This window comes from Rana temporaria, chromosome 3 (genome assembly GCF_905171775.1).
Source record: "Rana temporaria chromosome 3, aRanTem1.1, whole genome shotgun sequence".
NCBI lineage: Eukaryota > Metazoa > Chordata > Amphibia > Anura > Ranidae > Rana > Rana temporaria.
Window position 1 is genome coordinate 194,837,800 of NC_053491.1, and position 26,802 is coordinate 194,864,601.

The 26,802-nt window shown below is 42.5% G+C and overlaps 1 protein-coding gene across 1 annotated transcript in view; it reads right to left on the reverse strand.

Annotated features, from left to right (window-relative positions):
- Positions 1 to 4,132: 4,132 nt before the first annotated feature.
- Positions 4,133 to 26,802, reverse strand: part of LOC120931999 — a 39,999-nt gene continuing 17,329 nt past the window's right edge. Inside the window, exon 6 of the mRNA XM_040344046.1 lies at positions 4,133 to 4,553. Coding sequence (XP_040199980.1) covers positions 4,540 to 4,553 — 14 coding nt within the window. The 3' untranslated portion in view covers positions 4,133 to 4,539. The remainder of the gene's footprint in view (positions 4,554 to 26,802) is intronic.

Here is a 26,802-nt window from a genome sequence, read left to right on the forward strand (position 1 = left end):
ATATGCAGCAAGTTTATGCAAGCTACCTTTAGTCTTGATACCATCGGCAGATATAATGTCTCTGCCGGCCGCCATTTTCCTGAAGACCAGAACGAGAAGGGGGCCCTGCCAAAATAGAGCTGCGGCACCGCCCAGCCCTGCCCCCTGGTCTGTCTGTCATCTGTGACCTGTTGTGGAAAGGGGTGGTGGGTGGGCGGTGCCGCAGCTCAATTTCTATATTGTAGCTGGCCTGCTCCGCCTCTAATTTGTTCCCCCTCGCCTCCCGCCTCGGCCTTCAGTTTTGGTGGCGCTGCTTCAGTTATGACACCGCTGCTGAGCTATAGAAGGGCCCCAAGGAGGGGACTGAGATGTAAAGAGGCACTCCACTGTCTGGTGACACCTGAGATGTAAGGAAGCACTCCGCTGGGGACACCTGAGATGTAAGGAAGCACTCCGCTGGGGACTCCTGAGATGTAAGGAAGCACTCCGCTGGGGACTCCTGAGATGTAAGGAAGCACTCTGCTGGGGACTCCTGAGATTTAAGGAAGCACTCCGCTGGCTGGGGACACATGAGATGTAAGGAAGCACTGCGCTGGGGACACCTGAGATGTAAGGAAGCACTCCGCTGGCTGGGGACAGTGACACCTGAGATGTAAGGAAGCACTCCGCTGGGGACACCTGAGATGTAAGGAAGCACTCCGCTGGCTGGGGACAGTGACACCTGAGATGTAAGGAAGCACTCCGCTGGGGACACCTGAGATGTAAGGAAGCACTCCGCTGGCTGGGGACACCTGAGATGTAAGGAAGCACTCCGCTGGGGACACCTGAGATCTAAGGATGCACTCTGCTGGGGACTCCTGAGACTTAAGGAAGCACTCCGCTGGCTGGGGACACCTGAGATGTAAGGAAGCACTCCACTGGCTGGGGACACCTGAGATGTAAGGAAGCACTCCGCTGGCTGGGGACACCTGAGATGTAAGGAAGCACTCCGCTGGCTGGGGACAGTGACACCTGAGATATAAGGAAGTACTCCGCTGGCTGGGGACAGTGAAACCTGAGATGTAAGGAAGCACTCCGCTGGGGACACCTGAGATGTAAGGAAGCACTCCACTGGGGACACCTGAGATGTAAGGAAGCACTCCGCTGGGGACTCCTGAGATGTAAGGAAGCACTCCACTGGCTGGGGACACCTGAGATGTAAGGAAGCACTCCGCTGGCTGGGGACACCTGAGATTTAAGGAAGCACTCAGCTAGCTGGGGACACCTGAGATGTAAGGAAGCACTCCGCTGGGGACTTCTGAGATGTAAGGAGGCACTTTGCTGGCTGGGGAGACCTGAGATGTAAGGAAGCACTCCGCTGGGGAGTCCTGAGATGTAAGGAGGCACTCCGCTAGCTGGGGACACTTGAGATGTAAGGAGGCACTCCGCTGGCTGGGGACACCTGAGATGTAAGGAGGCACTCCGCTGGAGACTCCTGAGATGTAAGGAGGCACTCCGCTGTCTGGGGACACCTGAGATGTAAGGAGGCACTTCGCTGGGGACTCCTGAGATGTAAGGAAGCACTCCACTGGCTGGGGAAATTGACATCAGAGCTCCCACTGATTCTGCATTATGGTGAGTTGAATAATTCCATTTTATATTACAATGTAATAATAGAAATAACGCACTTCAGTCATCCTGACACCATAACAACCATGGTGCCTGAATGATTGAGGCGCCAACACCAGGTGTTTGGAGTATCTTTATCTGCTGATTGTTAAACTTTCTGGAATACACACATTTCTATTGCGGTGTAGGATCTGGGCCTGCTGTCCCTCCATCCCTCTTTTTTTACTTCCTCTCCCTCTTTCTTCCTTTATTTCTCCCTCCATCCCTTGTTCATTTCAGACTCTAACCACACCCATTCGAGTCACGCCCCTTTAAGCCACGCCCAATATTATGTTTAAACTACGCCCATTATTCACGAGTCAGGTAGAGGGCCCCTTAGCAGAATTTTGCTTAGGGCCCCAGGAAGGCAAGGGTCGGCACTGTTCAGAACTGCCTTAATTCTTATTGGCATAGATTCAGCAAAGTGTTGGAAACATTCCTTAGAGATTTTGGTCCATATTGACATGATGGCATCATGCGGTTGCTGCAGATATTTTAGCTGCACGTCCATGATGCAAATCTCCCATTCAATCACATCCCAAAGGTTCTCTATTGGATTGGGATCTCGTGACTGTGGAGGTCATTGAGTGCAGTAAACTCATTGTCATGTTCAAGAAACCAGTTTGAGATGATTTGAGCTTTGTGACATGGTGCATTATCCTGCTGGAAGGAGCCATCAGAAGATGGGCACATTGTAGTCATAAAGGGATGGACATGGTCAGTAACAATACTGAGGTAGACCGTGGCATTTAAACGGTGCTCAATTGGTACCAAAGTGTGCCAAGAAAATATCCCCCACACCATTACACCACCAGCCTGAAACAATAATGCATGGCAGGATGGATCTATGCTTTCATGTTGTATATGCCAAATTCTGACCCTACCATCTGAATCTCGCAGCTAAAAACGAGACTCGGACCAGGCAAAGTTTTTCCTATCTTCTATTGTACAATTTTGGTGAGCCTGTGCAAATTGTAGCCTCAGTTTCCTGTTCTTAGCTGACAGGAGTGGCACCCAGTGTGGTTTTCAGCTGCTGTAGCCCATCTGCTTCAAGGTTTGATTATTGTGCGTTCAGAGATGGTATTCTGCTTAACATAACGATTGGTTATTTGAGTATCTGTTGCCTTTCTATCATCTCAAACCAGTCTGCCCATTCTCCTCTGACTTCTGACATCAACAAGGTATTTTCTTCCGCTCACTGGATATTTTCTCTTTTTTGGACCATTCTCTGTAAACCCTAGAGATGGTTGTGCATGAAAAATCCCAGTAGATCAGCTGTTTTTGAAATACTCAGACCAGCCCACCTGGCAACAACAACCATGCCACATTCAAAGTCACTTAACGACCGGAAGGATTTACCCCCTTAATGACCAGGTTTTTTTGTGCGATACGACATTGCATCGCTTTTGCTGACAATTGCATGGTCATGCAACGTTGTACCCAAACAAAATTACTCTGAACAATATCAAAGCGTGTCTGTCCCCAGAAAAACACTGGGGACACACTGAGTTCCACCTGATTAACATACAATGCAGAAAACAAGCTTCTTGAGCCTTTGTTAGGAGAGACATTTTTTAAATCTATTAGGAGCCCTGAAGAATCTCACTTCTTTTAAGCTCTACCCCCCCCCCCCCCCCCTGTGAACACATCGGATGATGGTCTATGAAGTCTGTTATCAACCCTCGCAAGCACCATGAGTTAAACAACGGCCACACACCATCAACATAATTTTCTCCAAAGATTATTTCACCATACTATATATGAGTTTCTGCCTTATGTACCTTTACCTCGAATGCATTTCACCTTGTTGGGCTTGGTGTTCAACTGATACTGCAATTTGCCAGCAAAGTACACACTGGGTAAATTATAGTAAACATAACTCCCATGCCCTCTCTTTAACATTGCATAGCAAAAGTTTTGTTTGGAGTTTTTTTGAAAAGAGCAAATAAGTTGTAAACAGTGAATAATGTGTAAAAAAATTCCGATGGGCTACTGTGAGTATACAGTTATGGTAATAAAGTAAATAAAGTGTATCTGAGGCAGCTATATCTAAAAGTGTTCACATAACACAAAAGGTAAAGTAAAAAAAAAAGAATGATAAGCGCTTCAAATATGTGACTAAAATCACAACAAAGGTGTAATACCAAACGTATGTGCACAAACACAATGAGTGACTGAACTGGGGTATATGAAAGTGATACCCGACTTTATATATATACCAAAAGGGTGAGCCTCTAAATGGTGCAAAAGTGAAACCTCTATGCACCTGGATATATCCAGAAGCACAGACTTGTGCAAATAATGATATAAGTCCAAAATTATAATGAACAGTCTTTGAGAAGATGATGAAAATAGATGTTCTGAACCTCTGAAAAGAGCAAATAAGTTGTAAGCAGCATTTTTTAAATACGGTATATGTTTTGAATTTCTGCTATGTGAATGAGAAATACCAAGTAGGTTTTATCCCAATTCGGCTGCAAATGTGGAAATACACTTTAGTATAACACTGTTATCTATGATTCCAGACTCTAGAAATATTTCCTTAGGCACCAGCTAAGTGTAGCCCATCTAGTTATTCCCCATTAGAAAATATTAATCTTTTTACCACTGGGGCAGTCTTTGAAGGCAGTTAACTCCATCAAACTCTAAATTGTTTATTAACACTTGATTTATTTCAGCAACACTTGCAATTGCATTCATTTATCATCAACACATAGGACCTCTCTGCTACATTTTACTCCTCTTGCTATCCAAAATATTCTCTAAGGTACAATAACAGCAATCTACCGAAGACAGTTTGGGCATTATGCGTTACATATATGTATTTTCCTTGATTTCATTATGAGGCTGAGGAAATCCAGCTGAATCATTTTATTCAGTCTTTTTCTTCACTTTCTTCTCTTTCGTTCTTTCTCAAATCTTCTTACCTGTTAGGTTAAAATATACAAAATAGGGTTATTACATTTAAGTAATATAGTTATGGTCAGGGGCGGACTGACAACTAATGGGGCCCCCGGGCAATAGAAGATTATGGGGCCCCTGGGCTTACAGATGGCCACCACGCCAGGAGGCAGTGCAGAGGCGGGGCAGCTAAAATCTCGGAATTTTCACATCAAAAGCATGTCGGTTTTGGACATATCAGGGACAGATCTAAAAAAAAACATTTTTTACATACTGTCCCTGGTTTTACTGAGCCTGGCAACCCTGATGGGGCCCCCTAGTGGCATGGGACCCTCAGGAAGTGCCCGAGTGACTCAATGGTCAGTCCACCCCTGGTTATGGTATTGTGCTACATTTTCATCATTTGTAACTTGGTTGTCATTTTAACCTCATATACAACCTGGACCTCTCTATGTAGAAAAAGCCTCAGTAATTGTCTGTAGCGTCCCCTTGCTTTCAGCATGGGCACTACGCTAAAGTTAGTGGGAATGGGAGAGTTACTTTGCTCCCATTCGGTGTTTGTCCAAATTTAGTGACTTCTGTCATTCCAGAAACGTCCACTGGGTCAGTCTGTGGTCCAGGGGTGTGTTACCACCCCTGGCCGGCAGTTGGCGCTAGAGGGGTTCTGGCAGAGCGAGTTTTGCCCAGCAGCCAATTGGAGGAGTTTTTCCCTCGCGGGGCATGCTGGGGGAGAGTATATCTGTGACAGGGGTCATATGTTAAAAAATCTTCGCGGGGTCCCTGTTCCAGGTGCGGTGCCCACCTTCAGGGTACGCGCATCCATGGACCCCGCCGGCGCGGCCCACCTGGCCAAAGCTGCAGACCTCACCGAACCTCATCCTGAGGAAAAAGGGGACCCCAGTGCTTCACTGGGTTCCAGGACCTGTTGAGAAAAATAGGGTGTCCGGACCACTTAAAGGTATGATTGCTGTCATCCGGGGCCCTATATAGGAAAGTCCACTGGGAGGATTTGCTCTCTTTATACACCTAAGTCCTTTATTGAAATTGGCCTGTGGCAGAGGCCCTAGAGTCGGGCCTGTTCCTCCCAGCTAATTCAGAGTGACACTTCGGCTGCCAGGCCTATCATAGGGGTCTGTACGGGGGCCCTTTACCCACTCCAAGCAGAGTGGTGACGAGTTACAGAAATTGGTACTACACAGAGCAGTACTGACTGCTCCATCCAATATCCAGGCCTGATACAGCAAGGTTCTCTTTCTTTCCTTCATCAACCTTGACCTTTCCGAATTATGTTGATGTTGGCTGTGTTTGGCCTGGACAATAAAGCATTGAAAACTCTTTATTGGATGTCTGGACATTGGCTCACTGCCGCTGTTCTCACAACTGCACCCCTAGACACCGCCAGGGTAACTTAGTAGGCCGATTCCAAAATCAACCAGCGGCTCCTTCGGGGGTGAGTGCTACATGTCTATTATTTTTTATGATACTGTTACGAAATTGGATAGGTTGATATGCTACTGTATCTTTCTGTTGCTGTGCTGCACCCTCAATAGACTTCCATTCAGCCTTGTTTTTGGGGGGGGGGGGGGGGTTGGACTAAACTGGTTAAACGCAGATAATATAGGTTGCACATGTTGACCACCTTTAAAAAAAATAGGATTACAGCTTACCTGTAAAATCCTTTTCTTGGGAATACATCACGGGACACAGAGTCTTAATTACTTAATGCGTTATGTAGTCACCACAAGAGATTGGACACTAGCAAACCCAATTAAAATTGAGTTCCTCCCCTATATAACCCCTCCCATATGGAGAGTACCTCAGTTTTGTAGCAAAGCAATAAGTGTTCCACGTTTAACTCTGAAGAGGGGTGGGAAGCTCTGTGGCCCATGATGTATTCCCAAGCAGTGGCGTATGCCTATACTCCTCTGCGCAGCATCATCTTTTCCCTAGAGGGGAAACGTGATGTGAGGTGAGGAGGAGAAGAGAGAACGGGAGAAGGAATGTATGGTGGCCCGATGGGGAACCTCTAACAGCAGCACCAAGGATAGCAGCCAGGTACTACTTATTGATCCTCGTGATCATGTTCATGTGTGCCAACTGCCAACCAGAAGCAAGTAGCAAAATATAATGCTCAGTGGAATAAATAAATATGCATAGCCATATCATAAATAAACTGTAATAAAGTAACGTTTAAGCAAAGTAAAGCTGTTGCACAAATCACTTCATAAACACTTTATTAATGATATCTATGGCTATGCATATTTATAATTTATTTAATCCATATTGAGCAATATATTTGATGCCTGGCACACACGCACAATCGCACATGATGATGACTTAAAACTTTTAAGTCATCATGTGCAATTGTACTCAAATGGGTTCATAGGGAACGACGATCAGTGATGTCACATGCCCAGCCACGCCCCCCACAGTAGAAATCGCTCCCTTTGAGAACACTTAACCCCTACAGTGCACCCTCCTGGTTAACCCATTCACTGCCAGTGTCATTTTTACAGTAACCAGTGGATTTTTATAGCACTGATCACTGTATAAATGACAATGGTCCCAAAATAGTGTCAAAAGTGTCCGATGTGTCCACCATAATGTCACAGTCACAATAAAAATTGCTGATCGCCGCCATTACTAGAAAAAAATATATTAATAAAAATGCAATAAAACTATCCCCTTTTTGGTAGATGCTATAAATTTTGCGCAAAACCAACCAAAATCTGCTGCCCTCTGCCAGACAGTTGTCAATGGGAAGAAGGTTTACCTTCCAAGATAACAATGGCCCAATCCCGACACAGAATTTCTTTTTTCCCCTGAGAGGTAGAGACTGATTTGGAGGACTTTCAATATTCTCAGCCTCCCCCACAGGGTGGTGCTGGTGCCTATTATTCACAATCTAGTTATGATAGACCATCCAATAACCAGTTTCCCTCTGTATCCAATGCACATTCGAGTTGCGGTTTTCACAAGCCCACGCAAGACCAAAAAAGACAGGGAGAAAGAGAAGAGGAACCCGAGGGGGGAGGAGGGCCAGAGCAGTTAAAGCAACCAAAAATATAGTAGTTGGACAAGGTATTTTTTATTTAAGTTCTCACGTTTTTAGCAAATCTGAACAGCAGTTACTGGTCCAAGGCCTTAAATTTGCGCCCCCTAAATGTTTGGATAAATTCCATAAATACATACATGGATATCCATAAGTTTATTAGGAAACTAAACATCAAAAGATATATGGCTGGGATTTTTCCCACCAATCAAGCTAATGTTAGTGAGTTCACTCATTCTGGATTATCTAACGCCTCCCTCTTCAATCCTCTTGGTACTTTGGCACCCTCTCTTAGGGTGTTCCGAGATGTGTTGTTGAGGGATTTAGATCAAATGGAGGTAAAAAAGGCTTGTTTGAATAAAAGTCTACAAGAGGGTTTAGATTCCCTTTGTACCAATAAGGAGCTGGTAATCAGACCAGCTGACAAGTGTGGGGGGGGGGTATCATGGTTTTGGATAGGGCTGACTACCTTAAAGACATGCATAAGATTGTGGGGGATACTAGCACCTACACAATATTACCATCTGATCCCAAAGCTAAAATTACCAGACAACTTGAGGCCCTTGTGGGCAGGGGTTTCTATGAGGGGATCCTTACCCCCAAAGAGAGACTATACTTGATACCAAGAGCTCCTCGTACGCCCACTATTTATTATTTGCCAAAATTGCACAAGGATCCTGTCTGCCTCCGGGACGTCCCATTGTGAGTGGGATTGATTCAATCACGTCCCGGGTGGGCAGATATGTAAAAAAATTTCTGCAACCTCTTGTACGCAAGATGTCATCCTTTGTCAAGGATTCTAGACATATCATCAATTTGCTGTCAGAGATTTCCCCTAAAGAGGGTATTTGGATGGTGACAATTGATTTCACATCCTTATCATCCCCCACTCCCTTGGTCTTGAGGCCGTTCAACATTACTTGGCACAAGTTTCAGGTCTCCACGCCAAACAGGTTGAATTCATTATGATTTTGCTTGGGTTTTGCAGCAGCCTTAAATTATTTTTGGTTTGAGGGTCGCTTTTATAAACAGGAAACGGGTGTGGCTATGGGGGCTAAGTATGCCCCTAGCTTAGCCAACCTGTTTATGGCTAAGTGGGAGGAGGATGTCATCTATTCAAAAAATATACCGGAAGTAGCCCTTTGGGCAAGGTATATAGATGACATCCTCCTCCTATGGGATGGCTACTTGGTTGATCTGGAGGAATTTATTATTAATTTAAATACCAACCAGAGAGGTATACAACTAAAATTTGAAGCCAGTCAGTCTGAGATCCATTATTTGGATCTTAAAATTCAAATTAAAGAGGGCCACTTCTCTACCTCCACCTTTTTTAAGACTACGAATAGGAACTCGTTTATCCCAGTGAGCAGTTGTCATCATAGCTCTTTAAAGTGGTTCCTAAAAGTCAATATTTGAGGCTTCGGAGGAATTGTTCCGACCCTCGTGAATTTTTGGAGCAATCTGAAGTACTGACAAACCGATTTAAGGAAAGGGGTTAGGAAAGTGGGTTTCTAAGGGAAACTTTGGAGTCCGTTAGGGTTACTGCGAGAAAGGATCTTCTGGCTGAAAGGAGTTTGGAGGATCGTAATCAATTCCCCTTAGGTGTTCCATTCATTACACCCTATTCAATTCAACATAAGGGTATTAAACAATTGATCAATAAGCATTGGCATATCGCAGCAAACGATATAGTTTTGAAAAACATCCTACCCGAAAGGCCAAGGGTTATATTCAAGGGGGTAACATCCCTACGGGATCGCATAGCACCCAATGTTCTAAACCCTCCGGTGACCACTAGGGGATTTTTTGACCAATTGACTGGTTACTACCAGTGCGGACGCTGTAGGGTTTGTTCCCTCAATTCTTGCACTGGTAGAAGAACCACGTTGCTTAGATCTACAGTCACTCAGAATGAGCACTGTAATAAACCCTTTATCACTTGTGCCACGGAGGGGGTGGTCTATATGCTGCAGTGCCCTTGTGGCCTGCAAATGTGGGCCGTACTAAACGCCCCCTTCAAGTTTGTTTAAATTAGCACATCACGAACATCATCACAGGGTTTAAAAACCACTCAGTATCCAAACATTATCTTACAGTGCACAACCGGGATCCGTCCAATACTTTGTTTCTTGGAATAGATAAGTTTAGGCCCCATTGGAGGGGGAGCTCTCTGGTTAGGGAGATTTCTAAGCTTGAGATGGCGTGGATACACCGTCTCAAGACTTATACCCCATATGGCCTCAACATTGACAACGATGTAAATGAATTTATTAATAATGCTTGAATTTTCTGTATATTTGTTTCCTTTGTATACTGGTTGTGTCATGCAAGGATGGGTTTTTTCATTTGGGCTTTTTTCTCTTTTTGATCAAATGTAGAGAATATTTTTATCTTCAAAAAGATATTTCTATTTCTATTTTTATTTTTATTTTTATTTTTATTTATTTTTTATATGTATTCTTTTTTCATATCTTTATAAAACTGTTTTGGATAGATATAATTATTTTGTCTATAAAGTTTTTTATCACATATTCACTGAATATTCAGAGAGTTTGCTATTTTGTCAGCATGTTAATGTATGCACAGTAGAGAGTTGGCTTTATATTGGCTTACTTTCTTATCACGCAAGTTCTTGAAATATAGCCATTTGAAATTTATAACATTGATTGATTATTATATATTCGGTTCACAATCCAATCAATTACGGTAATTTATATAAATATATTTTTTTCACGTAATTGTTTTGGACTGATAATGTTTGGACATTAGCAGTAGGGGTTTTTGCTTGTTTAAAACCCCTTCACCGTCTTTGGTTCTTACCATTTGTGTACTAAACACTTCAGTGGGCCGGATTCAGATACCTGAGCGTATATTTCTTCCTGCGTAACGTATCTCCGATACGTTACTCCGCTGTAACTTTGGGCGCAAGTTCTGTATTCAGAAAGAACTTGCGCCCCTATTTACGGCGGCGTAACGTATGTGTTGCGGTGTAAGGCCGCGTAATTCAAATGGGGATGTTGGGGGCATGTTGTATTTAAATTTGACTTGACCCCGCGTTTTTAAAAAAAAATTTGAACGGCGCATGCGCCGTCCGTAAAATATCCCAGTGTGCATTGCGCCAAAGTACGCCGCAAGGACGTATTGGAATCGACGTGAACGTAAATGACGTCCAGCCCTATTCACGAACGACTTACGCAAACAACGTATATTTTTCAAAATTAGACGCGGGAACGACGGCCATACTTAACATAGGATACGCACATACCCCTCATATAGCAGGGGTAACTTTACGCCGGAACAAGCCTAACGCAAACGACGTAAAAAAAAAGCGCCGGGCGGTCGTTCGTTTCTGAATCGGTGTAAATACTGATTTGCATATTCCTTGCGTAAACATACGGAAGCGCCACCTAGCGGCCAGCCAGAAAATGCAGCCTAAGATACGATGGTGTAAGACACTTACACCTGTCGGATCTTAGGGATATCTATGCGTAACTGATTCTCTGAATCAGGCGCATAGATACGACCTCCCGTACTCAGAGATACGACGGCGTATCAGGAGATACGCCGTCGTATCTTGTATCTGAATCTGGCCCCCGCATATATAATTACTTAATTATCACTTATCTCCACTAGAGGTCGTGGGTTGTCAATTTGAGTTACTGGGCTGAGTTTTTTCAGCTTCGGAATTCATATTTATTTATTTTTGGTCGTATATCACATTTTTCTCATGCACTTTTTCAATTAAAATACCCTGGGCTGATAAATATGCCTTGTTAAGGGGTTTTCTTTGTTTATATTATTTTTTTTGCATCCAATTAGGTTTCAAATCCTTGTTGTTTATGTTTGTATCTGGATGCGAGTAGTTCTGGCATTTCTCATATTCTGACACGCTGTTGTTTCCCATAATAAAAATGGCGTTTTCAGTTAGCCACTTCATTGCACGTCAGAATGAGGGTCTGTTATATTGCGGTGAATCAGTGTATCGCCCATCCCCATTGATAACGTCTGTTTGATGACGAAACGCGTCTGGAACGGCGCACACTGACGTCACAGCGTTGAACGTTTGGAAGAAGGGCTCCTACAGTGCCGGCCGGCAACTTATATATGTTTTAACCACGTTACTTGTTGTAAGTACGTTTTCGTCCTTATTTTTAAATAAATTGTATACAGACTTACACTATTGGTCTGTTTTCTTTCTCATCCACGAATTGATGACCTGTTTATCTATGAGAAAGTGATCACACCCTGCATATTTGTCCCTGGAATCCCTCTTGGCTCGGTGCCCCAGCCCGTGGATGGAGTTTTCTATAGGCATATTAACCTCTTGGTTGTGGTAAGCGGCTTTTCATTAGGTGGTGGTTTCCTCACAAGAAGTCATTCTCACGGTGGTGTTTGTTTATCCTGCTCGTGGGGTCCGCCTTGATCCCTTAATCAATACTTGGGACTGTATTATTCTATTGTATCTACCCCCATTTAATTCCTTTGTTTTGGGGTTCAGAGACTTTATTATAGTATTAGTTGTAAAACATTTGACGACAGTAATACACATGGCACATTAAATCACATTTAATTTACAATAGAGGTTATTATGGAAAGTTGCATTATCCATATCTGACAATTCAGGAAGCCTCTGTTTGGTAAACTTTTATACAGTAGGGGGGAGACATCTTAATGAGACACAAACGGTCTATAGATACATTTTGCAGTGATTCCATTTATCATAACTGTTTTAATTCTCACATGGAAAATAAATATTGAATTACACAATTAATGCCTCATTGTGATAATTGGGTATCGTTAGGGGGTCTAAGAGCTGTAGATATTTTTATCAACAAATACAGCAAACCATTAATCAGTCAGGAAAACAACCCAAGTGTTTAAACAAAGTCACTTCTCACAATAATCAGAATGGGTGAACAAATATTTTACTGCAGTGCTTCATTTAGCAAACTTAATTCTTAGAGTGTTGAAAAGAGCCTCATGAAACTCATTATCTAAAAATCTATAAACTAATTATCTGCTACCATGCATCAAGTAATACAAATATATAAGAGATTTAACACAGTATGCATGCTTTCTATTATTCTCTGAACAGTTAAGAAAAAAAATCAAAGATCCAGTCACGATGCATGTCTATTATTCGGACTGTGAACAACTACAGGGGTTGGACAATATAACAAGAGTATTATAGTGTATGTAAGGGTTTTTTTTTTTAGTTTTGGAGGGAGTAGGAAAGGATTAGACGTTCAATTACTTTATTGCTGTCTGTATCCACACTGGGGAGATTCACCACTCCATTTGTTCTAGTGACCACTGAAAGCGAGAGAAGGTGAGGGCGAAATACAAAAATTTTGAGACATCATCAAAGCAAGCAGTGAGGGAAAGTACTGAAATAAAGACACTTTGTTGCTTATTATATATTAGCTGAATCCAAGCCCTATAACCCAGGAATGTCACACAGTGATATACTTTCTAGAGGATTCTCTGACGAAAATTTAACCCATTCCTTAGACTCTCATACCTACTTGTGGCACAGAGAATGCAGTCAAATAAGTGAAAGTTTCAAAGTATGGAAACTATGGCTTGACTTTGCCTCCACTAATGCTGCTCAAGAATAGACGGTTTATCTGATACACGTTAACTACTCCTTCCGTGCTAACACCTGCTAAGACCCTCCTGATGCTCGAATAATTGACCCTTAGTATTCTAGGCCTAGTGCCGGAGCTCCCTATTGGAAAACCTCATCTCTATCGAAGACGAGTAGCACATTCTCCTTTCATAATTTCTCCGAATGGATTGGCTGAGCAGTGATGTTTTATTGTTTAAACCTTGTTTTTGATCTTTGTTTTTAGGTTTGTTTTATTGTTGCTTACAGCACTGTTTATGCAGATAAACTGTTAGGTACCGATTTACTTGGTACTTTTTTGAGTCGGGGAATGCCCCAAGGTTCTGTTTTTGTAAATGCATAAATGGAACATCTCAGTGTGATTTCCAGAAGTTGCCAACACCCCTGGTAAACAGGAAAATGTGGAGAGACCCCCTAAATGGGGCTTTAAAGGCAACAAAAATATGTAGTAGTCATAGTAGTCAAAAAATGAAGTATTTTAATATACAAAATAGAAATTATACAAAATGAAAATTATACATATAAATTGTTTAAAAACAGTACATGGATGGGTGTCATTGAAAAGTAACATCCATGAAGACGTACACGGCCCTACGCGTTTCGGATTACCCTTCATCAGGGGCCGAAATGTGTGTAGTCAACATATATAGGAACCACTTTTCTAAAAAACAGAAAAAATACATATGTTACAAATATTACAAAAATGAAAAATGGCAATAAATACATCAAAAGGTGCAGATAAAAACACATACCACTCACAGCGTTTAATCAACCCTGCGCATCCCAGAAAAGGACACCACTGTTAGGACGCAGAAGATTCCTCTGGATGGAAAATAGGAGGAAGGAAGCCGGCGGTGCAGAATCGCATATAGCAAGATCTCAAGCCCTTATAGTCTCAAAGTGACATGTAATAATATACAAAACCTGTCTATAAATAAGGGACAGGATGAGTATGAATATAGTTAAATACTAAACCATTTACAAAAAGAAATATCTAAAATATATATAAATAACTGCATACCTGAGGTTTGCAGAAGTGTGTCAATATTATATTTGGCCAAAGGTGTCAGTAGAGAGCTAAGCAAAGCTCCAGCCTGTAAATACAATGGATGGCAGATAGGAACAGGCATTAAAATAGGAAACCAAAACACAAGTGAGGATTAAAGGCAAAAATGAATGGAGAGGTCTAGAGTAAAGGATTGCTTACATGAGATGGACACTCAATATAGCCCAAGGACGTGCCGCTCGTACCACTGCCGTCCAGCAGTGTCTGACATTACTGGGCGGCTGAACGTTTTTATAGGGAAGCAGCAAGGCGGACGTTAGTATAGTGGGCGTGGTCCGAGGGATCAGGCGGGACATGATAGGCCAGCTATAATGAGGGGATGGTGATAGACAGACGCAATTGCGTCATGACAAAGGGGCGTGGCCAGGCGGGACGAAGAGACACTGGCAACACAGCGCCGCCCAAAAGGGCGGAGTCACGACACATAATACGTCGCAGCATCGAGGAAAAGAAGGGGGCGTGGCCGAGCGGGGCAAGGAGACGCCGATCATAGGAACAAAACCATAACAGCGCCGCCCAGAGGGGCGGAGTCACGGCGTGTGATACGTCGCAGTATCGAGGGAAGGCAGGAGAAAACTGCCAAGTGACAACCCGACACAAAAATAAAAACAGAACAATTGCTGGATGGGAATAAGCTATTGCAAAAAAAGAAAGAGGGCAGTACAAAAATGAAGATTACAAAAAAATGTCTGCAGAAAACGTTTTACTAGAAAGTAATTGTGGGTTACAAAAACTGCTGGGGAAAGAAATTATACCAAGCACAGAGTATATGATAGAAAATGAAACTTTAGAAAAAAAACCATTTGAATGTACAAACGGCATAGTTCTAAATGCAATAGGCCAAAGACACACAGCAAATAATTAAATATATTTAGTTAGTAAGTATGTGGACAAGGACAAAGGGGAGAGAGATCCAGGGACATATAGGAAACTCAAGGGGGAATAGATAATAACCCCTGTAATTTCCAAGTCCCTGTTATGGGCGCAGGTATAGACCCTTGGTCAAACGACACCTGAAAGGTGCGGGGGGACCAGGTCTGAGAAAGCCGTCCCATAAAAGGGGGACGGCTTACGTGCGCCCAGCTATATATAGCGAGACAAACACCGCTCGGACATCAATTCTGGGCCTGAGTGAAATCCCCAAAAATGGGAATGCGCAGGGGATACAAGGACATGATAGTAATTATATAAATCATCAATATGAGCACAAAGATGAAAGCAAAAAAAACGAGAAACATGGAATGCAAAATACAAAATACAAAGAAGCAAAAACACCAAACAATTTAATCTCATATCAATCTTTCTCACACCCCCCAGATGAAAAGCCCTCCAAGAAGGGTCTAAAGCTAATCTGTTCATTTAGACCCGGAGGGTGGTTGGCCTCTAGCTCCGCAATCCAACGGGTTTCGAGTTGTAACAGAATTTTGTTCCAATCATCCCCTCTGGGGTTAGGATGGACTCTGTCAAGGATCAAAAATTTGACCCCAAGAAAGTGTCCATCGTGTTCAGTCAAAATATGACGCCCGAGGGGTAGATCAGGATTGGCCGTACGCATGGCATGCAGATGACGGGATGCCCGTTTGTGGAAGGGTAGTTTGGTCTTGCCCACATAAAACCTCTTGCAATGGCAAGTTAGCAAATACACTACACCAAGGGTTTTACAATTGGCATAGTGTCTGGGTTTATGGTGCTGACCATTAGGTAAAACAATTTGCCGATCGGAATTGATATAACGGCAAATAGAGCACCCTCCACAAGTGAAGGTGCCTTTCCTCTTACATGGATCACATCTAAAGGTACCTTTATACTCGCTTGTTACGAGATGGTCCCTAAGTGATTGGGCTCGGCGATACGTAATCGACGGTTCCTTTGATACGAACGGTCCCAATTGGGGATCGATCAAAAGCAAATGCCAAAACCGTTTCAAAATATTTCTAGTTACTTCATGTTGGGTGTGGTATTTGGTAATTATCCTAACACCCTCGTTGTTATCAGAGGACTTCTTTTCTTTGTTAGTCAAAAGGAGTGGCCGTAGATGCCCATTGGCACGTTGAAAAGATCTTTTTAAGTTTTTCTTAGAATAACCTCTGAGTAATAGCCTATCTCTTAATCCTGCCGCCTCTAGAAGGAAATCTTCTTGCGTCGAACAATTTCGCTTAAGGCGCAGGTATTGGCTATAAGGTATTGATTTTATTAATGGAGAAGGGTGGGCACTGGTGGCGTGTAAAATGGTGTTACCCGCTGTGGGTTTTCTGTGAAGCCCCGTTGACATGGTCCCATCAGGACCTTTCATCAAGGTAACATCAAGAAAGGCAATTCTAGAGCTACTATAATTCATTGTGAATTTGAGGTTGAAATCATTGCGGTTCATGATGGTCATGAACAGCTCAAGCTCTGGAATGGAACCCTCCCAGATCATAAGAACATCATCTATGTATCGGTACCATCCCGATACAAGATGAATGAAGGGTTGTACAGGGGTGCTGGTCAAAAATAGCTTCTCCCACTCCCCCAGGTACAGGTTGGCATACGATGGGGCACAAGAAGTCCCCATCGCAACCCCCTGCACCTGGAGGAAGTGGGAGCCATCAAAAGAAAAAACGCCGTGATAAAGTATAAATTCAAGTGACATAATGAGAAATTCCCCAAGCCTACGATCTCCCCGAAAAATGGGGAGGAGAATGTTCTTCATAGCAGATAATCCCAAAGAATGTGGGATTGAGCTATAAAGAGCCTCCACATCGATCGCTACCAGTAGTGCTCCTGGAGATACTTTGAAATGCTGGATTTTTTGTAAGAGGTGGATGGTATCCTTTATATAAGATGGGAGGTGCAGTACAAAAGGTTTGAGGTGGGAGTCAACCCACATACTGAGATTCTCAGTTAGCGCACCATTGCCAGATACAATGGGTCGCCCTGGTGGGTTGACAATGTCCTTATGGACCTTAGGTAGACAGTAAAAAGTAGGTATTTTAGGGTATTTAATGCGTATAAATTCCCACGTGTCTTGGTTAATTGCGCCTTGGGAGAACGCCCCATCCACCAGAGCATAAAACTCGGTTTCGTATTTGATGATAGTAGATTTTGGGATGGGAGTGTACCAGTCCTTGTTGGAAAGGATCTTTAGACACATACTCTTGTACTGATCATTGGTTTGAATCACAATGTTCCCTCCTTTGTCAGCAGGCTTAATAGTAAGCTGGTGACATTCTTTTAGTTTCTCAAGTGCCTCATTAGGTTGGTAAGTCATAAGTCCAGCATTCCGAAACTTATGTAGTTTCTTAATCTCAGCCGTAGTAAGGGTCACAAAGGCAGCTAGATTGGAATTCATTTGTAGGGGGGGGAACTTATCAGATTTGTTTTTTAATATGTTACGTGGTGGTTCAGAGGATATAGTTGAAGTAAATTCGGACATCAGATCTTCGAGGTCCGATAGGCCACTTGAATCTACCAGGTCCACCTCATCACATAGCGATAAGAGTAGATCAAGATCATCTTTATGTTGTTGAATGCTAGCATAGGAGATTTCTTTTTTTGGTTTGGAGTATAGGCTCTTTAGAAGCAATTTTCTAGCAAACAGATGAATATCCTTTGTAAGCTCAAAGGTATCTAAGGGTGCCTGAGGGCAAAAAGTTAGACCTCTCATCAATAAGGTCCTCTCATCATTGGAAAGGTGGTAGTTTGAAAGATTGATAATATCCATGCCTGTGTTAGACACAGGGTGATCGGAAGGATCGCATGGTGATTCTACGTGCCTTGTGATGTTGGAAGGACTTGGGGAAAAAAACCCATATCAGTGGTTTCAGTAATTGTTGGTCTTAGTCCTTCAAGAGTTAATTGTGTATTCAATTGTTGTGAAGCCGAGAACACCGGAAACAAGCCGGTGGTCTGGGCTTGACAATTACTTTGTTTGTTGGATTTCTCACTAATAATAGGAGCTTTTGTGGGTCCTGACTCTTGGACTAGCCGTTTTTTAGTGGTATTATCATCCTTGTCAGATAGAGCTCGTTTGGGTTTCGTGCTCCTGTTTCTTGAAGAATTTGCTGGAGGGACATTGTTGGAGGCATTGGATGAAGTTTTTTGACCCTTTTTGGGGATGAAAGTAGAACTTCCCCTAGAGGAGTTTTGCTGAATAGAATAGCCTGTTTGCCATTTATAGGCTTTACCCTCTTGGAAGGATCGTTTGTCCCTCCAAAATTTGTTATCTTTCTTATATAGGGTTTCGGCAGTAATTACATCTAGACGTCCCTTAATTTTGGTTTCATGATCTTTAAAAGCGGGGAGAGCCAAAAATGGTTGGAGCTTGGTATAAATATCATCAATGTCTCTTTCAACCTTCCCAAGTCTAATCTTATATTCATCTATAAGTAATTTCATCATATTTGCAGAACATGTCTGAAGGTTATGTTCCCATTTTTTGCGAAAGTCAGAGTCCACGTTGTCTAACAGTGGGAAGATCTGGATACGGAGCCCGTAAGGGTTAATGTCCTCTCGCAGATACTTCTCAAAGCTATCAACGTGCCAAAAAAGAGCCGCCTTTTTCTCCACTAATCTACCAAGTTGGTTACACAAAGAGGAGAGCTCAGACTGTATGGCTTCTCCCTTGTGATGGTTAGTGGAGTAACCTTTCATAAGTTCTTCCCACTCACTGCCCTGAAACATGATGAGTACTATGGGTCAAAAGCTGCACCTAGTATCAAAATCGCCAGATACCAAAAGCAAAAATTAGTAATAAATTATATAACGAAAATGACAACAAAGTTATTGTATTCCAAAAAACAAAGAAATTACAATATTATTCCAAAGGAGTAAAAAACAAAATAGATGGAAATCAAGCAGAGATGTAAGAGACGGGGGATAGAAGATGGGAGTAAGCCACCTTCATGGGTATTTGCTACCCTATATACAAAAGCATAAATGGAACATCTCAGTGTGATTTCCAGAAGTTGCCAACACCCCTGGTAAACAGGAAAATGTGGAGAGACCCCCTAAATGGGGCTTTAAAGGCAACAAAAATATGTAGTAGTCATAGTAGTCAAAAAATGAAGTATTTTAATATACAAAATAGAAATTATACAAAATGAAAATTATACATATAAATTGTTTAAAAACAGTACATGGATGGGTGTCATTGAAAAGTAACATCCATGAAGACGTACACGGCCCTACGCGTTTCGGATTACCCTTCATCAGGGGCCGAAATGTGTGTAGTCAACATATATAGGAACCACTTTTCTAAAAAACAGAAAAAATACATATGTTACAAATATTACAAAAATGAAAAATGGCAATAAATACATCAAAAGGTGCAGATAAAAACACATACCACTCACAGCGTTTAATCAACCCTGCGCATCCCAGAAAAGGACACCACTGTTAGGACGCAGAAGATTCCTCTGGATGGAAAATAGGAGGAAGGAAGCCGGCGGTGCAGAATCGCATATAGCAAGATCTCAAGCCCTTATAGTCTCAAAGTGACATGTAATAATATACAAAACCTGTCTATAAATAAGGGACAGGATGAGTATGAATATAGTTAAATACTAAACCATTTACAAAAAGAAATATCTAAAATATATATAAATAACTGCATACCTGAGGTTTGCAGAAGTGTGTCAATATTATATTTGGCCAAAGGTGTCAGTAGAGAGCTAAGCAAAGCTCCAGCCTGTAAATACAATGGATGGCAGATAGGAACAGGCATTAAAATAGGAAACCAAAACACAAGTGAGGATTAAAGGCAAAAATGAATGGAGAGGTCTAGAGTAAAGGATTGCTTACATGAGATGGACACTCAATATAGCCCAAGGACGTGCCGCTCGTACCACTGCCGTCCAGCAGTGTCTGACATTACTGGGCGGCTGAACGTTTTTATAGGGAAGCAGCAAGGCGGACGTTAGTATAGTGGGCGTGGTCCGAGGGATCAGGCGGGACATGATAGGCCAGCTATAATGAGGGGATGGTGATAGACAGACGCAATTGCGTCATGACAAAGGGGCGTGGCCAGGCGGGACGAAGAGACACTGGCAACACAGCGCCGCCCAAAAGGGCGGAGTCACGACACATAATACGTCGCAGCATCGAGGAAAAGAAGGGGGCGTGGCCGAGCGGGGCAAGGAGACGCCGATCATAGGAACAAAACCATAACAGCGCCGCCCAGAGGGGCGGAGTCACGGCGTGTGATACGTCGCAGTATCGAGGGAAGGCAGGAGAAAACTGCCAAGTGACAACCCGACACAAAAATAAAAACAGAACAATTGCTGGATGGGAATAAGCTATTGCAAAAAAAGAAAGAGGGCAGTACAAAAATGAAGATTACAAAAAAATGTCTGCAGAAAACGTTTTACTAGAAAGTAATTGTGGGTTACAAAAACTGCTGGGGAAAGAAATTATACCAAGCACAGAGTATATGATAGAAAATGAAACTTTAGAAAAAAACCATTTGAATGTACAAACGGCATAGTTCTAAATGCAATAGGCCAAAGACACACAGCAAATAATTAAATATATTTAGTTAGTAAGTATGTGGACAAGGACAAAGGGGAGAGAGATCCAGGGACATATAGGAAACTCAAGGGGGAATAGATAATAACCCCTGTAATTTCCAAGTCCCTGTTATGGGCGCAGGTATAGACCCTTGGTCAAACGACACCTGAAAGGTGCGGGGGGACCAGGTCTGAGAAAGCCGTCCCATAAAAGGGGGACGGCTTACGTGCGCCCAGCTATATATAGCGAGACAAACACCGCTCGGACATCAATTCTGGGCCTGAGTGAAATCCCCAAAAATGGGAATGCGCAGGGGATACAAGGACATGATAGTAATTATATAAATCATCAATATGAGCACAAAGATGAAAGCAAAAAAAACGAGAAACATGGAATGCAAAATACAAAATACAAAGAAGCAAAAACACCAAACAATTTAATCTCATATCAATCTTTCTCACACCCCCCAGATGAAAAGCCCTCCAAGAAGGGTCTAAAGCTAATCTGTTCATTTAGACCCGGAGGGTGGTTGGCCTCTAGCTCCGCAATCCAACGGGTTTCGAGTTGTAACAGAATTTTGTTCCAATCACCCCCTCTGGGGTTAGGATGGACTCTGTCAAGGATCAAAAATTTGACCCCAAGAAAGTGTCCATCGTGTTCAGTCAAAATATGACGCCCGAGGGGTAGATCAGGATTGGCCGTACGCATGGCATGCAGATGACGGGATGCCCGTTTGTGGAAGGGTAGTTTGGTCTTGCCCACATAAAACCTCTTGCAATGGCAAGTTAGCAAATACACTACACCAAGGGTTTTACAATTGGCATAGTGTCTGGGTTTATGGTGCTGACCATTAGGTAAAACAATTTGCCGATCGGAATTGATATAACGGCAAATAGAGCACCCTCCACAAGTGAAGGTGCCTTTCCTCTTACATGGATCACATCTAAAGGTACCTTTATACTCGCTTGTTACGAGATGGTCCCTAAGTGATTGGGCTCGGCGATACGTAATCGACGGTTCCTTTGATACGAACGGTCCCAATTGGGGATCGATCAAAAGCAAATGCCAAAACCGTTTCAAAATATTTCTAGTTACTTCATGTTGGGTGTGGTATTTGGTAATTATCCTAACACCCTCGTTGTTATCAGAGGACTTCTTTTCTTTGTTAGTCAAAAGGAGTGGCCGTAGATGCCCATTGGCACGTTGAAAAGATCTTTTTAAGTTTGTCTTAGAATAACCTCTGAGTAATAGCCTATCTCTTAATCCTGCCGCCTCTAGAAGGAAATCTTCTTGCGTCGAACAATTTCGCTTAAGGCGCAGGTATTGGCTATAAGGTATTGATTTTATTAATGGAGAAGGGTGGGCACTGGTGGCGTGTAAAATGGTGTTACCCGCTGTGGGTTTTCTGTGAAGCCCCGTTGACATGGTCCCATCAGGACCTTTCATCAAGGTAACATCAAGAAAGGCAATTCTAGAGCTACTATAATTCATTGTGAATTTGAGGTTGAAATCATTGCGGTTCATGATGGTCATGAACAGCTCAAGCTCTGGAATGGAACCCTCCCAGATCATAAGAACATCATCTATGTATCGGTACCATCCCGATACAAGATGAATGAAGGGTTGTACAGGGGTGCTGGTCAAAAATAGCTTCTCCCACTCCCCCAGGTACAGGTTGGCATACGATGGGGCACAAGAAGTCCCCATCGCAACCCCCTGCACCTGGAGGAAGTGGGAGCCATCAAAAGAAAAAACGCCGTGATAAAGTATAAATTCAAGTGACATAATGAGAAATTCCCCAAGCCTACGATCTCCCCGAAAAATGGGGAGGAGAATGTTCTTCATAGCAGATAATCCCAAAGAATGTGGGATTGAGCTATAAAGAGCCTCCACATCGATCGCTACCAGTAGTGCTCCTGGAGATACTTTGAAATGCTGGATTTTTTGTAAGAGGTGGATGGTATCCTTTATATAAGATGGGAGGTGCAGTACAAAAGGTTTGAGGTGGGAGTCAACCCACATACTGAGATTCTCAGTTAGCGCACCATTGCCAGATACAATGGGTCGCCCTGGTGGGTTGACAATGTCCTTATGGACCTTAGGTAGACAGTAAAAAGTAGGTATTTTAGGGTATTTAATGCGTATAAATTCCCACGTGTCTTGGTTAATTGCGCCTTGGGAGAACGCCCCATCCACCAGAGCATAAAACTCGGTTTCGTATTTGATGATAGTAGATTTTGGGATGGGAGTGTACCAGTCCTTGTTGGAAAGGATCTTTAGACACATACTCTTGTACTGATCATTGGTTTGAATCACAATGTTCCCTCCTTTGTCAGCAGGCTTAATAGTAAGCTGGTGACATTCTTTTAGTTTCTCAAGTGCCTCATTAGGTTGGTAAGTCATAAGTCCAGCATTCCGAAACTTATGTAGTTTCTTAATCTCAGCCGTAGTAAGGGTCACAAAGGCAGCTAGATTGGAATTCATTTGTAGGGGGGGGAACTTATCAGATTTGTTTTTTAATATGTTACGTGGTGGTTCAGAGGATATAGTTGAAGTAAATTCGGACATCAGATCTTCGAGGTCCGATAGGCCACTTGAATCTACCAGGTCCACCTCATCACATAGCGATAAGAGTAGATCAAGATCATCTTTATGTTGTTGAATGCTAGCATAGGAGATTTCTTTTTTTGGTTTGGAGTATAGGCTCTTTAGAAGCAATTTTCTAGCAAACAGATGAATATCCTTTGTAAGCTCAAAGGTATCTAAGGGTGCCTGAGGGCAAAAAGTTAGACCTCTCATCAATAAGGTCCTCTCATCATTGGAAAGGTGGTAGTTTGAAAGATTGATAATATCCATGCCTGTGTTAGACACAGGGTGATCGGAAGGATCGCATGGTGATTCTACGTGCCTTGTGATGTTGGAAGGACTTGGGGAAAAAAAACCCATATCAGTGGTTTCAGTAATTGTTGGTCTTAGTCCTTCAAGAGTTAATTGTGTATTCAATTGTTGTGAAGCCGAGAACACCGGAAACAAGCCGGTGGTCTGGGCTTGACAATTACTTTGTTTGTTGGATTTCTCACTAATAATAGGAGCTTTTGTGGGTCCTGACTCTTGGACTAGCCGTTTTTTAGTGGTATTATCATCCTTGTCAGATAGAGCTCGTTTGGGTTTCGTGCTCCTGTTTCTTGAAGAATTTGCTGGAGGGACATTGTTGGAGGCATTGGATGAAGTTTTTTGACCCTTTTTGGGGATGAAAGTAGAACTTCCCCTAGAGGAGTTTTGCTGAATAGAATAGCCTGTTTGCCATTTATAGGCTTTACCCTCTTGGAAGGATCGTTTGTCCCTCCAAAATTTGTTATCTTTCTTATATAGGGTTTCGGCAGTAATTACATCTAGACGTCCCTTAATTTTGGTTTCATGATCTTTAAAAGCGGGGAGAGCCAAAAATGGTTGGAGCTTGGTATAAATATCATCAATGTCTCTTTCAACCTTCCCAAGTCTAATCTTATATTCATCTATAAGTAATTTCATCATATTTGCAGAACATGTCTGAAGGTTATGTTCCCATTTTTTGCGAAAGTCAGAGTCCACGTTGTCTAACAGTGGGAAGATCTGGATACGGAGCCCGTAAGGGTTAATGTCCTCTCGCAGATACTTCTCAAAGCTATCAACGTGCCAAAAAAGAGCCGCCTTTTTCTCCACTAATCTACCAAGTTGGTTACACAAAGAGGAGAGCTCAGACTGTATGGCTTCTCCCTTGTGATGGTTAGTGGAGTAACCTTTCATAAGTTCTTCCCACTCACTGCCCTGAAACATGATGAGTACTATGGGTCAAAAGCTGCACCTAGTATCAAAATCGCCAGATACCAAAAGCAAAAATTAGTAATAAATTATATAACGAAAATGACAACAAAGTTATTGTATTCCAAAAAACAAAGAAATTACAATATTATTCCAAAGGAGTAAAAAACAAAATAGATGGAAATCAAGCAGAGATGTAAGAGACGGGGGATAGAAGATGGGAGTAAGCCACCTTCATGGGTATTTGCTACCCTATATACAAAAGCATAAATGGAACATCTCAGTGTGATTTCCAGAAGTTGCCAACACCCCTGGTAAACAGGAAAATGTGGAGAGACCCCCTAAATGGGGCTTTAAAGGCAACAAAAATATGTAGTAGTCATAGTAGTCAAAAAATGAAGTATTTTAATATACAAAATAGAAATTATACAAAATGAAAATTATACATATAAATTGTTTAAAAACAGTACATGGATGGGTGTCATTGAAAAGTAACATCCATGAAGACGTACACGGCCCTACGCGTTTCGGATTACCCTTCATCAGGGGCCGAAATGTGTGTAGTCAACATATATAGGAACCACTTTTCTAAAAAACAGAAAAAATACATATGTTACAAATATTACAAAAATGAAAAATGGCAATAAATACATCAAAAGGTGCAGATAAAAACACATACCACTCACAGCGTTTAATCAACCCTGCGCATCCCAGAAAAGGACACCACTGTTAGGACGCAGAAGATTCCTCTGGATGGAAAATAGGAGGAAGGAAGCCGGCGGTGCAGAATCGCATATAGCAAGATCTCAAGCCCTTATAGTCTCAAAGTGACATGTAATAATATACAAAACCTGTCTATAAATAAGGGACAGGATGAGTATGAATATAGTTAAATACTAAACCATTTACAAAAAGAAATATCTAAAATATATATAAATAACTGCATACCTGAGGTTTGCAGAAGTGTGTCAATATTATATTTGGCCAAAGGTGTCAGTAGAGAGCTAAGCAAAGCTCCAGCCTGTAAATACAATGGATGGCAGATAGGAACAGGCATTAAAATAGGAAACCAAAACACAAGTGAGGATTAAAGGCAAAAATGAATGGAGAGGTCTAGAGTAAAGGATTGCTTACATGAGATGGACACTCAATATAGCCCAAGGACGTGCCGCTCGTACCACTGCCGTCCAGCAGTGTCTGACATTACTGGGCGGCTGAACGTTTTTATAGGGAAGCAGCAAGGCGGACGTTAGTATAGTGGGCGTGGTCCGAGGGATCAGGCGGGACATGATAGGCCAGCTATAATGAGGGGATGGTGATAGACAGACGCAATTGCGTCATGACAAAGGGGCGTGGCCAGGCGGGACGAAGAGACACTGGCAACACAGCGCCGCCCAAAAGGGCGGAGTCACGACACATAATACGTCGCAGCATCGAGGAAAAGAAGGGGGCGTGGCTGAGCGGGGCAAGGAGACGCCGATCATAGGAACAAAACCATAACAGCGCCGCCCAGAGGGGCGGAGTCACGGCGTGTGATACGTCGCAGTATCGAGGGAAGGCAGGAGAAAACTGCCAAGTGACAACCCGACACAAAAATAAAAACAGAACAATTGCTGGATGGGAATAAGCTATTGCAAAAAAAGAAAGAGGGCAGTACAAAAATGAAGATTACAAAAAAATGTCTGCAGAAAACGTTTTACTAGAAAGTAATTGTGGGTTACAAAAACTGCTGGGGAAAGAAATTATACCAAGCACAGAGTATATGATAGAAAATGAAACTTTAGAAAAAAACCATTTGAATGTACAAACGGCATAGTTCTAAATGCAATAGGCCAAAGACACACAGCAAATAATTAAATATATTTAGTTAGTAAGTATGTGGACAAGGACAAAGGGGAGAGAGATCCAGGGACATATAGGAAACTCAAGGGGGAATAGATAATAACCCCTGTAATTTCCAAGTCCCTGTTATGGGCGCAGGTATAGACCCTTGGTCAAACGACACCTGAAAGGTGCGGGGGGACCAGGTCTGAGAAAGCCGTCCCATAAAAGGGGGACGGCTTACGTGCGCCCAGCTATATATAGCGAGACAAACACCGCTCGGACATCAATTCTGGGCCTGAGTGAAATCCCCAAAAATGGGAATGCGCAGGGGATACAAGGACATGATAGTAATTATATAAATCATCAATATGAGCACAAAGATGAAAGCAAAAAAAACGAGAAACATGGAATGCAAAA